Genomic DNA, 13536 nt, shown 5'->3' with positions numbered 1-13536 from the left:
CGGCTGTGAGAGAGTTATAAAAAGAACACAGGAGTATGTTCTGCTGTGCAGTGAGGCACATCAGTAGTGTCTCAATAGATGTTTAAGCCTAAAAACTCAAGGGCTAGTATAAAGTTACTGAATTACCAACATGTATTTTCTTTGCCAGTAGGAATGTTCATATTTCATATCTGTAATAGAGCACTACACTTTCCCTGTAATCACAGTTGTGACTAATGGGGTTTTAACCAAGGCATGCAAACAACTGCAAACAGGAAAAAATGATGACTAAAAAAACCTACAGATGAACAAAATGATAAGAAAGAGATGCAAAAAGAAACTCAAGAGAGCTTCAAAATGACACAAAATAACTACAAAGACAATGATTGACAAAAAGAAGCAGCTAACTTCAAAGAGGCTTAAAGCAAAGACACAAAAACTGACTACGTGCACAAAATGACAATAATGATATGCAACCAATGTCAAAGAAACCCAGAATTATTTTTTTTTAAACTAGTTATGTTATTACACTGTAATACTGCATGATGCCAAATATGTCCCAAAAACATATCACTTAATCTGTTTCTTAAACCTGTTTTGTTTGTTTGCTTATTGGATAGTAAAAAAGAAGGCAATCTATCGTATCTCCGTTTGTATGATATTTTTGTGTTGGTACTGTTTATACACTATTTTGACAATCCACCATATCCAAATCTGGACAGACCTGCTGGTGCACTGGACAGGGTGTGTGTGTGTGTGTGTGTGTGTGTGTGTGTGTGTGTGTGTGTGTGTGGTGGAGGGCTTAGTTTTAATTCTGGTTAAATTTTCACTGTGCATCTAATTGAAGAAGAATTTAAGAGTCAGCCTGTTTTCAGCTTACAACAGGTGTTAGTGATTACCTGCCTGAGCTTTACCCTGGTAACCACCGAGTTGTCATGCAGGAATCACAAGCAGAACTCAGAATCCAATCTCGTGTTTGAGAAGGAATGACTGGCACGCTTGAAATAATAGGTGAAAGCCTGGTATGGAGGATGATTCTGGGGCTGTAGAAGGATTTACTGCGAGGGAGCAGAGCAGTGCTGCTACTGCACCTGTATACACTGAAAGCTACAGCACTAACCTGTTTCACTCTGGCTAACTACACAACAGATGTAGCTTGTCGTAGGCTACATGCACCTACTGCTGCCAGTCCCTCGTTCCTTCTCCCATTTTAATATCAACCCGAAAGGGGAGAATAACAAACAGAATGGGCAAAATCCTAATCCCAGTTATCTATTGTTATAGTTGCTCACTATTTTATTTTTTTCTAGTCCTTCTTTGACCTAAAGACCCGGATCACCATCTGAGCTTCAAATTTCATTAAAAAAAAAATCAGCAATGCATAAAGAACGTATTGTGTCTGATGGGACTCTTTCATGTTGTATTTACATGCTCCCCACTCATTCAGCCTTTTCACACCTGTTAGACAGGATATTTATCACTGATATTGGGTTTGCTCCAACCTCTAACCAGCAGTAGGTGTGGTTTTTGTTCCTATTTGTGTTTGGCACACAACGCACCATGCTTATGCCTTTATGCCTATGTGTGGCAAATAAATTATTTTGTGTTGCAACTGCACTGTGAATGACAAAGATTAATGGACCTCTTTAAGAGGTCGTGTGATTGGGGATAGCATAACTCCACATTGCTTCAGCCTGAACTATTCAACTAAAATTGGTGCAAAATTAACATCATTAACATTAACATCAACATTAATCACTTTAATCACAGGTGACATACAGGATTATGAGGAAACTGCAGCTTTGTTGGTATTGTAGCTCATCCTCATATCAGAAGATTGGAGGTCCATCCATCCTTCCATCTATTCTCTTCGTGTTATCCGCTGATCTGGTACTTGACGACAGGGGGAATAAAAAAAAGAACCAAGCTCAGGAAGGGGCAAATCCCCAGCTCCTCCACACTGAGGTATACGATTTCATAGCTACGAATCAATCTACATTTGTTCATTTTACCATGTGCACCAGTTCTACAATGCGCAAATGAGTCTGAATCCTGAGCATGTATCAATATTTAAAACTTTGGTCATATTCTGAAACAAACAAATGGCAGAAGAGGACAACTTTAACATATAAATCATGCACATTACAAACTACAGAACATGCATGCTTGTTGCCATTACATTACTGTGAAGAAAACTGCATGTGTTGACACTTTTTCCAAGAAAAATGACTCAGACAAGTTTTTGCCAAAGTCAGGATTTGTGGGTTAGAGTTAGCGTTATATCTATTATTACAAGTTATAACATGGAAAACACTGGTTTAATTGTGCAACAGATTATTGTGTGAAGGTTTGCAGTGTGTCCTGGAGTCCTGACACTTTATATTGTGGTTCACTGCGAAACCTAAGTAGAACTGAAACATTGTTAATATTGTTACATTGGTGGTTTCCCTGCCTGACCCTCAGACTCTCTTGATCTGCAACCTTTGATGAGTCTGTGCACTTTGTCACTAGTTTCTTACTGTGCATACCTATTGAATCGGTCTGCAAACACTGGTTAAAACATACAGCTGACATACTTAAACATTTATTGCTTAGCAGGCTTGTGCTGCAAACTTCAGAGGCCCCTTTCTTTAGTTGTGTTAAGACCCCCCCACCCCCCGACTTTTCCAGAGGGAACTCAAGTGAAACAAACAGGTTTGTGCAGTCTGACAGGAAGGGTCCTGTTTAACAATTTATGGTATAGAAGGTTCAATTGGAAAACAATGCTCCCTGAAAATACAAAGGGTGGTTCAAAGTGCAGGGCGAGTGCAGGGTATCCTGTCAGGAAGGACTGGTGTGCATTAAGAGTGAAGACAAATCCTCCAGTTAAAATTCTTAAAAAGCCAAAAATCCAAAACACAAAAAAGTTACACAGTTATTAAATTTGACTTTTAATGCTTTTAGTGGTGTAACTGTACTTAATGCATTTTTGCTGACAAGTCACAAGTTCACCCTGTAATTCCTCCATCTTTTAAAATCTTGCAGGATGAGTAAGTTTCTCCTCCGCCCTGTGTGTCCTTTAAGGTCAACAGGCACATAGGGGCGAGAGTGTTACACCCATCAACATGACAGACTCTGTACCTGCCCACACACGCCCACACACCAAAGTAGCTTGTGACACACTTAGACACACCTTGTGACAGCTGCGGGTTGATGTGACAGCAACGGGTCCTTTGATATGTTGGTAGAGTGTTGTAAGTGTTGGTGTGAAGGTCCACCTCTCTGTGTTCTCATTCATCCCGGTGAATGCCTTAGTCCCAGTCAAACCAGAAAATCAGCTGCCTCAATGGCATGTGATTAGCTGGCAGACACAGGGTCAGTCTCAGGATGTTGATGTTTTTATGACAGACGGTGAAAAAAACTTCAAGCATGTGCTGGTGATGATGAAAGCATCATTACATCTGGTTTAGGTGGACGGTGAGAACGACAGGCGTAGACTGAAACCGCCTTTTTGTTAAGTAAATAAAACTCAAAATCAGATAAACGTGTTGCAATTACAGTGCTTTACCAATATGGGAAGAGAAGGAAGCCTTATGATTACCCTCTGTGTGAGGTTTTATTTCAAACAGGTATCTGCTGATGCTGACATTCTGTGCCTTTATCTCATTTATCTCAGTGGAAGACCACACAAATGTCAGCTGGACTGATCAAAGCGGAACTAGAAGAATCCTCTTTGTTTCAGGTGTCATGTGATTGAAGAAAGAGCAGTGCAAAAATCAGCCCACAGGGGACTCTGATGATTCATAATCTGCTGATACTATATGAGAACTATGATTTCACTGCTATCATATGACGTACACAGAGCCCAACAGGAGTTCCCTCTTTAGTTTGTATTTGTCGCTTAACAGATTCACCAGCGTGACAACCACAGCAACTCACAATACCATGGCAACATTGCCACATAGCACTTCAGTCCCTATGTGCTTTGCAACTTGGTAGAGCTCTTCAGCTGGCATCAATTTGGCATTTCAAAGATGGTGATGTGTTTTATTTCTGCATGTTTCCATGACAGTTATGAGGCCAAGAGGCACTGGCGGGAAAAAAGAAGGCTACAGAAAATGGAGGAGAGAGGGTATGGTAGAGAGGGTTGAATCGGTAATGCCAAGACTCATGACTCATTGTGGCGAGGCACTGAAGGAGGAAATGAATGAGGGAGGAGAAGAACGCAGGGCGGGTATTGGTGGAAAGACTTTTGACACAACATCCTGTCCTATAGTCTGGTAAAAACATGAAGTTACTGTACGCACATTTACACAAACTCCCTCAGGTATCAGCTGTGAATTTGGGAACATGTTTAGAGAGAACAACAATGCATCACAACTGTTTAGCTGAGAAGCGTGCACATCATTTAAACAACTGCTAATGTATAACAGCACAGTGTATATATGCATGAATAAACTGTTAAGCACTTGTGTTCATTTTTTTTTAAAAGCCTCAGGCTTAGTGGCGTTAACCTGACATACTTCTTGGTGGACCGTATCAAAAGCCTGCTGGTTTGTGCAGTTCACCTGGTTTGCAGATGAAAGTACACAGACCTGTATATGTGATGTGCTAAGGCACAGACTGGGATTTGCATACAGGTTCCCTGTAGCTGCAGAGGATCTTGAGCCCCGATGAAAATATTAGAACTCTTTCACTCTTGTTTAAAACAAGGTTGGATTTTCCAAAATTAAATTGTCCTGTCTGGTCAACTATCTCTATTCGTTTTATTCATAAACTACCAGTAAACTCCGAGGTGCTTTATTTTGTAAGGTAAAGAGGCTACAATGTTAAAGGGAAAACCCTAACAATCAGTCATTTACCACAACCAGTTAGGGGACAAGGACAAACCATAAATAAATACAAACTAAGACACATCAAAGTGACTAATCCATTAACCTACACTTTTATTTTTATAAATCACAGTAAGAGCATGAAACCAATTTTTCTGGACTCTGATGGTGAAGTCTGCAGCAGTAGTTATTCAAGAAGCCAGCCTTCCACTATTAATAATACAGAAGCTAAGTTTTTCTCTATTTCTCTGGATATTATCATAAAAATGTTACTATATTTAAAGTATGCTTTTAAACAATGTATAGTTTTACAAACTTGATTTGAAGTGGGCCAGCTGAGCGAAATGGACAAACAGCAGTCAATTACCATAGCTTGACAAAAGGCCAGGCTAGCCTGTTAGCATGTAAGCTAGATTTCTGTACAAATTAAAATAAATATTAAAAAAGAAAACATTTCCTATTGAAACTAATAAGAGACCCTTTATAAATGGTTAATCACTGGCCTGTTAGTTAATATTTTACTAATGATTTATAGGTTATTTAACAGAGTAAGAATAACTTTCAGTTGTATAAGGAATGCAAGCTAAGATATCACTAACCGGCTGCTGGCTGTTGCTGGCTAGCTTAAGCGTGGGATCAGTGTAAATCTTTGCTGCTAACTCAAAGTAAGAAAATAAAAAGTTCTAACTCCTACAAGGCTGATGGCCAAACTGCAGGAAGCTAACATTTAAAAAGTTAATTCATACACAAGTTTTAAACTGCATCCACAACAACTTGTAGTCCAACCTGTTATTTGAATATATGATATTGCAAATTTGCAGTGTCCTACTGAAATGTGTTTTGGACAGACATCAGAAAGATCTGTACACAGACTTGGTGGAGCTGAATGATCTGTGATGATGCGTTATTTGTGTTGAAGTCACAGAAAGGAGGGTGAAGAAATTCCTTGCAGAATAGACATCCCAATGCATCCCAGTCTACATTCCTTATTCATTGTTTGTTTCATTAAGATGACACCTCCCTTCTTACACATACCAGTTCACAAATGCCTTATCAACAGATCATTTTTTGTTGTACAGATGTAACTCACGTACATGTGCGAGAACTGCTGAGCTGCTTATCAACCACCCACTCAGGCACCAGCCCCCACACGCTAATGCTGCAGTTTTTGTCATACAAAGCTTCAGCTGGAATACAATCATTATTACTACAAAGCATTTTATTTGTAGTGTGCTTGAATACTTTTACTAGGAAAGAGACAGACTGAGGAGAGAAATATCTCCACATTCCTCAAAAAGAAAAGTTTTTTCTTACAACCCAGAGAAGCCTGTAGAAAGGGCAGGTAATGGTTTTAAATGACTGGACCGTGTGTCATAGAAGTGTAAAGTTACAGCCCAGCCCTCCCTGTCATAGACTTGCAGCCAATGGCATCTAAAGCCTGAAGTCACTGAAGTCCCCTCCCACTGGGGAAGGCTTTAAAACTCTTCAGTAGATTCTCGTCTTTCTATCCACTCTGGTCTCTCCCGACTGCTGGCCTTCCTGACTGCCTGCCTTATTTACCAAGCCACTTGGTCTGACCTACCCAGACTTTTTTCATCCAAAAGAAAAACTACTTCACAATGGCTTACAGGGTGAACACGAGTTACAAGAGCTCTTCTGCTCCAAGGAACTTCAGCAGCAGTTCCTATGCTGGATCGGGTATTTCTGCCAGCAAGAGGTACTCTGCCAGGAGTTCCTATGGTGCCCCTAGTCAGTTTGTGGGTGGTGGCATCACCAGGTCCTCTGCCTACAGCGTGAGCTCAGGCATGGGTGGCTCAGGAGCAATGGGCATGGGTTTGGGCTACGGTGGTGGTTTGGGTGGTGGTTTGGGTGGTGGCCAGACCATCACTGCTGTGACTGTGAACAAGAGCCTTCTGGCCCCCCTGAACCTGGAGATTGACCCCAACATCCAAGTTGTCCGCACCCAGGAGAAGGAGCAGATCAAGAGCCTCAACAACCGCTTTGCTTCCTTCATTGACAAGGTAAGAGTTTGTAGTAGTGGTCAGATGAGTGTAGCTCAAAGTTTCAGGCTGTTTTAGTCTTCTCAAGCAGGAGCTACTTTGGTTGCACTGAAAGCTGAAAGCTTGGGCAAAGTGTGCTAAGAACAAAGAATGCTGTATTGTATGTATTTCAGAGCTGTTACACTGTTATGCAACATTTGAGAGGGAGACCCATATGTTCGCCACATGTTCTGTAATGCTGATTTCCTCACTTTTGCTGCATGGGGAAATTTGATTTATTCCTCTCTTTGCTTCCCTCCCACAAATGCTGCAAAAGGCAACTCGGGGTTAGGCTCTCATATCTTTTGGCTCTGGCTGCCCTTTTATAGTGATGAAAAACAGACGTGTAGAATGAGAAACGAAGACAAAGAGAGAGAGAGAGGAAAAAAGTTCAGGGTGTGTCAGGGCAGAGCTCAGGGCTTGTGATACGAGTTACCTTGGGAATGGTCCCTCCCTTTGCTTGGGGTGTGGCTCTCCCTGCTGGCCCCCACCCCTGCCAAATACACGCATACAGTCAGTACTGAGTGCTGTTGTTACCTTTGTGACAATGGCGTCTTTCACAGTGACACACTGTATAAAGAATGCCCACCGGGTGTATCAGCACATGAAGTTTTTATCTTTCTAATCAGCAGTGAAGTCCATAAAAGTTTGTGTGACACTCAGTAGAGTATTTGTCCTCTGAGCTCTCAGGAGTGGGTTAATATTTAAAAAGGCCAGTTGGTTTCATGTTCTCTCCAGTGCCAGCTGACTGGCTACATATCGACTCTGTTACTCCCAGAGCAATGATTAAGGAAGCTAGAGTGCATTTTGCATGCTTTGACATCGAGCAAACAAACTTCCGCCCACATGTCTTTTATTTCGTGCGCTGTATTTGGAGCCACTTCTGTTATCTGATTTCTCTCCAGCTCTAATGAAGACAACAGGAGGCAGTCAGGCCTCAGCTTTAGAGTGCACTGTCTCATGGTCCAAGGTCCAATGAGTCACATATCTGCTTTCACTGTTTCTCTTTTTAGTATGCAAGTATGCAAACCACACAGCTCTTCACTTTGCCCCATCTAGCTTTATGTTCTATCCGTTCAGCACATCCATATTACGCGGTTAAATATTGACCTTTCTTCATCTGCCTGCTGACAAAATTCAGCTTCGCCCCTTTTTTTTATTTGTCGCACAAAAACAGGAAGACATGCGGGAGAATGGTCAGCTAAAGCTGTTCCTCCATCACTGCTTTTTTCCAACCCCCTACCTCCTGTCAGGATGCGAGCATGTCATGCATACCTTCCTTTGGAAAAACACAACAGCCAGTCTGGCAGCAGAGCAGCTTACAAAACATAGGCAAGAACAACAAAGACAATAGGTGGCAAATGGCGAGGTTGATGGCCATGTTGATGGTAACTGAATCCTTAGATAAAGCTATTCTATTACATCAGGGTCCCATCGACCGCACGCTCATACTTTACAAGGAAGTTTCATAATAACTCGCATGTCTAACAACAAGCAAAAATGTAAGTGACTGACTTGTTGAAAACCTGTTTCATTTACTGCTTGCTTATATTCATCCATAGATGACTGTACACAGTCAGATGCATAACCCTGTCTTTTCTGCCTCTTTCTGTGAACCTCAGGTCCGCTTCCTGGAGCAGCAGAACAAAATGTTGGAGACCAAGTGGAGCCTGCTGCAGGGACAGACCACCACCCGCTCCAACATCGACGCCATGTTCGAGGCTTACATCGCCAACCTTCGCAGACAGCTGGACAGCCTGGGCAACGACAAGATGAAGCTGGAGGCTGACCTGCACAACATGCAGGGCCTGGTGGAGGACTTCAAGAACAAGTGAGTGTGGAGGGAGGGGGTCAGTGAGGGCAAAGAATGAGCCGCTTCAGTCCTGCAGGGCTGATACGTATGTTTTATGTAGGATTCATCTGTTTCCATTCAACTAATATGTGCACAAAAGAAGCCTTACATTTGAGTGAGCTGTACAGACTACTCCCTACATCTGTCCGTTGTTTTGCGTCACACTTACTCGAGGGAATTACAACACTCAGGAAGCATGTTCCAAACACCCATTACATTACGTATGAGTGGAGGTAAAGCTCATGGCTCATGAGTTGGCTGTCAGCAGACCTGTCTATAGCATTTACACAAGAGGGAAACAAGCTTGATTGCATCCATGCTGGCGTGCACATATCTCCATCAGAGGACAGCAGTGCTGCATGCGCTCTTTAGTTGTCTGCAGACAAATGGGGCACATCAGCTGAGGGGTTCCCAAGGGAGAAATATCAGCAACACCTCTTGGCCCAGAGTCAACAAACACTGTGTGAGGCAAATGTCCCAAAGGAGTTCACCAATCAGTTATGGTCGTCTTGCACCACCTAGTGTTACTTTAGTTTAAAAACACTGAAATACAATAAGTTATTTCTGAATTTTCAAAATGTCCTCATAAATACTATTGTCTTTATCCTTTCAGGTATGAAGACGAGATCAACAAGCGCACAGAGTGTGAGAATGACTTTGTCCTGATCAAGAAGGTCAGCACTGTTTTTTTCTTACAGCATCGTAACATCTGCTGGGCCAGGGGTTGGGGTCGACTGTTGTTTGAGCCACAGCAGAAATTCAGAAACTAGGATATGTTACATGTCAAATGAAGTCTCATACAGTCTTTCTGTTAAAAGCTTTACCGTTTGGGTGTTCTATAAAAAAAGACTCTAACCCTAGGTGGGTTGGAGTCGATGTTAAGAAGGTACAACTTTTCTTAAATTAGCCTCCTATTCTAACAAAAGTTTTGCTTTTCTTTTCTTTCTTCCAGGATGTCGATGAGGCCTACATGAATAAGGTTGAGCTGGAGGCTAAGCTGGAGAGTTTGACAGATGAGATTAACTTCCTCAGGTCGATCTATGAGGAGGTACGGCACAAAATCAGCATGACTGCATTGTTTGTTCCCTGCTTCCCTTTTGGCTTCAAAACCTCCAACCACTAAAACACTTGCTGCTTTCATCAGCATTTATCTTCCCTGTCATGGCATTCTTATGATGTTTGTGGTATCCTTTTGGAATATGTTTTGCCTTTGCAGCAATCTTGATTTTTTCATCTTTTTAGCATCTTTCCTTACAGCACCTCTTTGAGTGTGTTAGTTTTAAGCATTTCATCCTGGGGTTTACATGACTAATCTTTCACCTCTTCTTCTCTTTCCTTTTTGACTAGGAACTGCGTGAGCTCCAGAGCCAGATCAAGGACACATCAGTCATCGTGGAGATGGACAACAGCCGCAACCTGGACATGGATGCCATTGTTGCAGAGGTTAAGGCACAGTATGAGGACATTGCCAACCGTACCCGTGCTGAGGCAGAGACATGGTATAAGACCAAGGTAACAGACGATTCCTATTACTTTTATCAGGTCGTTCTCATTAGAGACTTTCGGGTTTGTAATATTTTGCTTTATTAATGTTCATTTAGTATGAGGAGATGCAGACATCCGCCAACAGATACGGAGATGACTTGAGGACTACAAAGACAGAGATTGCAGACCTTAACCGCATGATCCAGAGACTACAGTCAGAGATTGACGCCGTCAAGGGACAGGTATTTTCAGCCACCACACTTAGCCTAGTCAATTTCTGCCAGTTGTTTGGACAAAGTCTTATTCCTTTATCAATCATCTGTTAGCGTGCCAACCTGGAGGCCCAGATTGCTGAGGCAGAGGAGCGTGGCGAGCTGGCTGTGAAGGACGCCAAGTCCCGCATCAAGGACCTGGAAGATGCCCTGCAGAGAGCCAAACAGGACATGGCCCGCCAGATTAGAGAATACCAGGACCTAATGAACGTCAAGCTGGCTCTGGACATTGAGATCGCCACGTACAGAAAACTCCTGGAAGGAGAAGAGGACAGATTGGCAAACGGCATCAAGGCTATCAACATCTCCCAGCAGAGCAGTAAGTTCCCTTCAGTGACATCCTGCAGCACTTGTAGTTTGGATTCTCTTGTAGTTTTCAGGTTTAACAGATTAATTGAACACTTGTAAGTTAAAGTATTGTCTCTCAACAGCAAGCTACAGTGGATTCCCCATGGACAGCATGAAGAGCAGCTACTCGAGCACCTACTCCAGCGGTTTCAGTGGCGGATACGGTAGTGGATACGGTGGTGGATACAGTAGTGGTGGCTTCAGCAGCAGCAGCGGCAGTGCGGGTGGATACAGCACCCAGACTAAGAAGAATGTTGTGATCAAGATGATTGAGACCAAGGATGGCAAAGTGGTGTCTGAATCCTCCGAAGTCATTGAGGATTGAGCGGTCTAGTCTAGAGGTGTAGCTGCCTGTCTGCTATGATCTTCTCTGCCTCTATGGTAGTTATATAGTCACAGTTCACCCCCAACCCAATAAACAAGTCTGAAACAAAAGCTTGCCAGCCACTCTTCAGAGCCTTTACATGTTCTTAACAAAGCAATAAATGATTGTAACACTACCAAAGATTTGAAAGGGACCAAAGGATTTTGTTTTGTATGTCTGTTTTCTGACAGTTTGTACTAAAAATAGTTGTTTGTTTAAAAAAGTCAGATAAAACCTGGGCCTACTTCAGCTAGGAATAAAACACAGATGTGTCACGCTCCCTTGAAATCTATGCAACTGCTGTTCCATGCTTAAAGTGCCTTTGCGGTGCATCAAATAGACAGTGGTGTTGTCAGAGGAATGTGAATGTACTGACACAGTGCTCCAGTGTTCATGGTCAAATAATGTCGTAAAATTGCCTGCTACAGTAGGTAGTGCATGTGTCTCCTGTGCGTGCCCTGTAACTGAAACTGTTTGACCCCTTAGGAGGCTGCCCACACCAACCTGTTGTCCTGAGGTGCTGTTTTTGCTACCAATTCAAATAAAAATGTGTTTACTGAAGGTAAAAAGGTGTTTCTTTATTTTTTAAATAAATAGTGGTCCAGACTGAAAACTAGAAGGAATAGTAGTGATAGTAGAGTCTAAACAGTCTCCCTTGTTTCACTGCCCAACAAGTCACAGTAGATTGTTGCCCCTCCATGAGCCAGAGGTTCATCCTTCCCTTTCTTGCCGGGGACTTGTTCACAGGGGTCGTTGGATTATTGGGGTTTTTTTTGTATTATTGTGAGGTCTGTACCTTCATCACATCTCACACACCTCATATTCATCAATCAATCAATACCATCCAAATACAGCACTTCACTTCCAGATTAGAGGTTTAGATGTGGGCCTTAGAGATTCCAAAAGAAGATGCAGAGCCTCACACGAATAAACTGGGACAGTAAATACATTTTTTTTAAATGTAAGTTCACACCTATGTGGCTTTACTATCATATTGTAACATAGAGTATGCATCATCCTGTCTTTATGTGGTCACAATAGCTTAAAAATAGTAAAAATATTTTTTAGGGAAAAAGAATAAAGGTAAGGGTCAAACAAAAACACATAGTATGCATACACATATATGCACAGTTTCTGACTGGAGCTAGTATAACACTGCAGATTTATAAATACTTCAGTTTCTAAACAGAATACAGTATTTACTAAAAGGCTTTACACAGAACTTTTACTGTGTATAAAAATTGTCTTTGTTGAGCATGGCTAAGCTACAAAGCGTCTGGCCTTTTTTTAGTTGCTTGAAGACGTTTCACCTCTCATCTGAGAAGCTTCTTCAGTTCTAAGGTCAAATGGTCCCAGATTTAAGCCCTATGGGAGCGTCCCCCAAGAGGGACATGGGCTTCGTATTGATGCTCTACCTTGTCCTTGACATTGGCGCCCTCAAAAGAGTGACCTTTGTCCTTTAGATGCAAATGGACAGCCGAGTCTTGTCCCTTCGAGGTGGCTCTATGTTGCGCTCTTCTATGTGGTCTCTCTCTCATACGTATATAGCGCTACAGAACTGTGCAGTTCAAAATGTGCAAAATGAATATGTATTAATTATGTAAATAAAAAAGACTATGAATATCCTTGGAGTAATTTAAAAGGATCTGTATAGTTGTTTTTATTGAACTTTTAAATACTAATAGTGAATAGTAAAGAAACATTAATAGTATTTATAATAATAGTTTAAATCCAAAAAGTAAGTAGAGATATAGTGTAGTTTACCCAGAATCATAATCATATAACTAAGAATAATCTAATTGTAACTATTTCAGTACTGCAGTATACAGTACAGTACAGTATCTTCAGTACTTCAGATACTGTAATAAATCTCTTACAAAGTAGCCATTTTGAGATGTAATACAAAGGAAATAATAATTGCACTAACTATGGCTCTACACAGCACCTTCAGTTTCCCCCAAAACATTAACTGCACACAGAAGAATATATTGACTTTTTAAAATTTTTCACAAGGAATGTTTACTGGCCACTTTGTGGCAGTTTAACATGACTGTATTGCAGTATTTGTCAGGGTCTCTGTGCCTACCCGGTCGGCTCAGTATGGCTACATATGTTTATATTCTTTTTTGTTCCTGCTCTCTCCCTTCCCCTCTTTCCCTCCTCCCTCTGCTTGGGCGGAGCTCACCTGTGGGCTCCTGCCCTTGGCCCACGCACCTGGTCGCAATCACGCACCTGTGGCTCATCACGAGTGTTCCAGCTCCTTTATAAGATGGCAGCTCTGTGTTTCTCGTCGCTGGACCGTTGCTGACCCTCGTCAGTGTAACCCCAGCTCAGTTAACTCTAGAGTGTTTTCACAGCGATCTTCCTTTGTAATCCCTTCGTGTCT

General features: G+C 41.9%; 1 protein-coding gene across 1 annotated transcript; it reads left to right on the top strand.

Annotated features, from left to right (window-relative positions):
* The first annotated feature begins 6293 nt into the window (after nucleotides 1–6293).
* Nucleotides 6294–11719, top strand: krt8 (keratin 8). The gene is made up of 8 exons (XM_006785263.3): nucleotides 6294–6811; nucleotides 8452–8660; nucleotides 9295–9355; nucleotides 9634–9729; nucleotides 10029–10193; nucleotides 10283–10408; nucleotides 10493–10757; nucleotides 10870–11719. Exons 1-8 carry the CDS (start codon nucleotides 6410–6412, stop codon nucleotides 11109–11111), a joined length of 1566 nt encoding a protein of 521 aa, XP_006785326.2. The 5' UTR covers nucleotides 6294–6409; the 3' UTR covers nucleotides 11112–11719.
* The last annotated feature ends 1817 nt before the right edge of the window (nucleotides 11720–13536 follow it).

The sequence above is a fragment of the Neolamprologus brichardi genome, chromosome 20 (assembly GCF_056152115.1).
Source record: "Neolamprologus brichardi isolate AB-2024 chromosome 20, ASM5615211v1, whole genome shotgun sequence".
Classification (NCBI taxonomy): domain Eukaryota; kingdom Metazoa; phylum Chordata; class Actinopteri; order Cichliformes; family Cichlidae; genus Neolamprologus; species Neolamprologus brichardi.
Note: the sequence above shows the minus strand (reverse complement) of the source record. Positions and strands in the feature narration are given on the sequence as shown.

Bases quoted from the DNA above. Each gene is read 5' to 3' on its own strand.
- krt8 (XM_006785263.3), top strand. From the start codon at position 6,410: ATGGCTTACAGGGTGAACACGAGTTACAAGAGCTCTTCTGCTCCAAGG. The intron at 10,194-10,282 runs GTAACAGACGAT...ATGTTCATTTAG, and splicing joins AGACATGGTATAAGACCAAG to TATGAGGAGATGCAGACATC. The intron at 10,409-10,492 runs GTATTTTCAGCC...ATCATCTGTTAG, and splicing joins TTGACGCCGTCAAGGGACAG to CGTGCCAACCTGGAGGCCCA.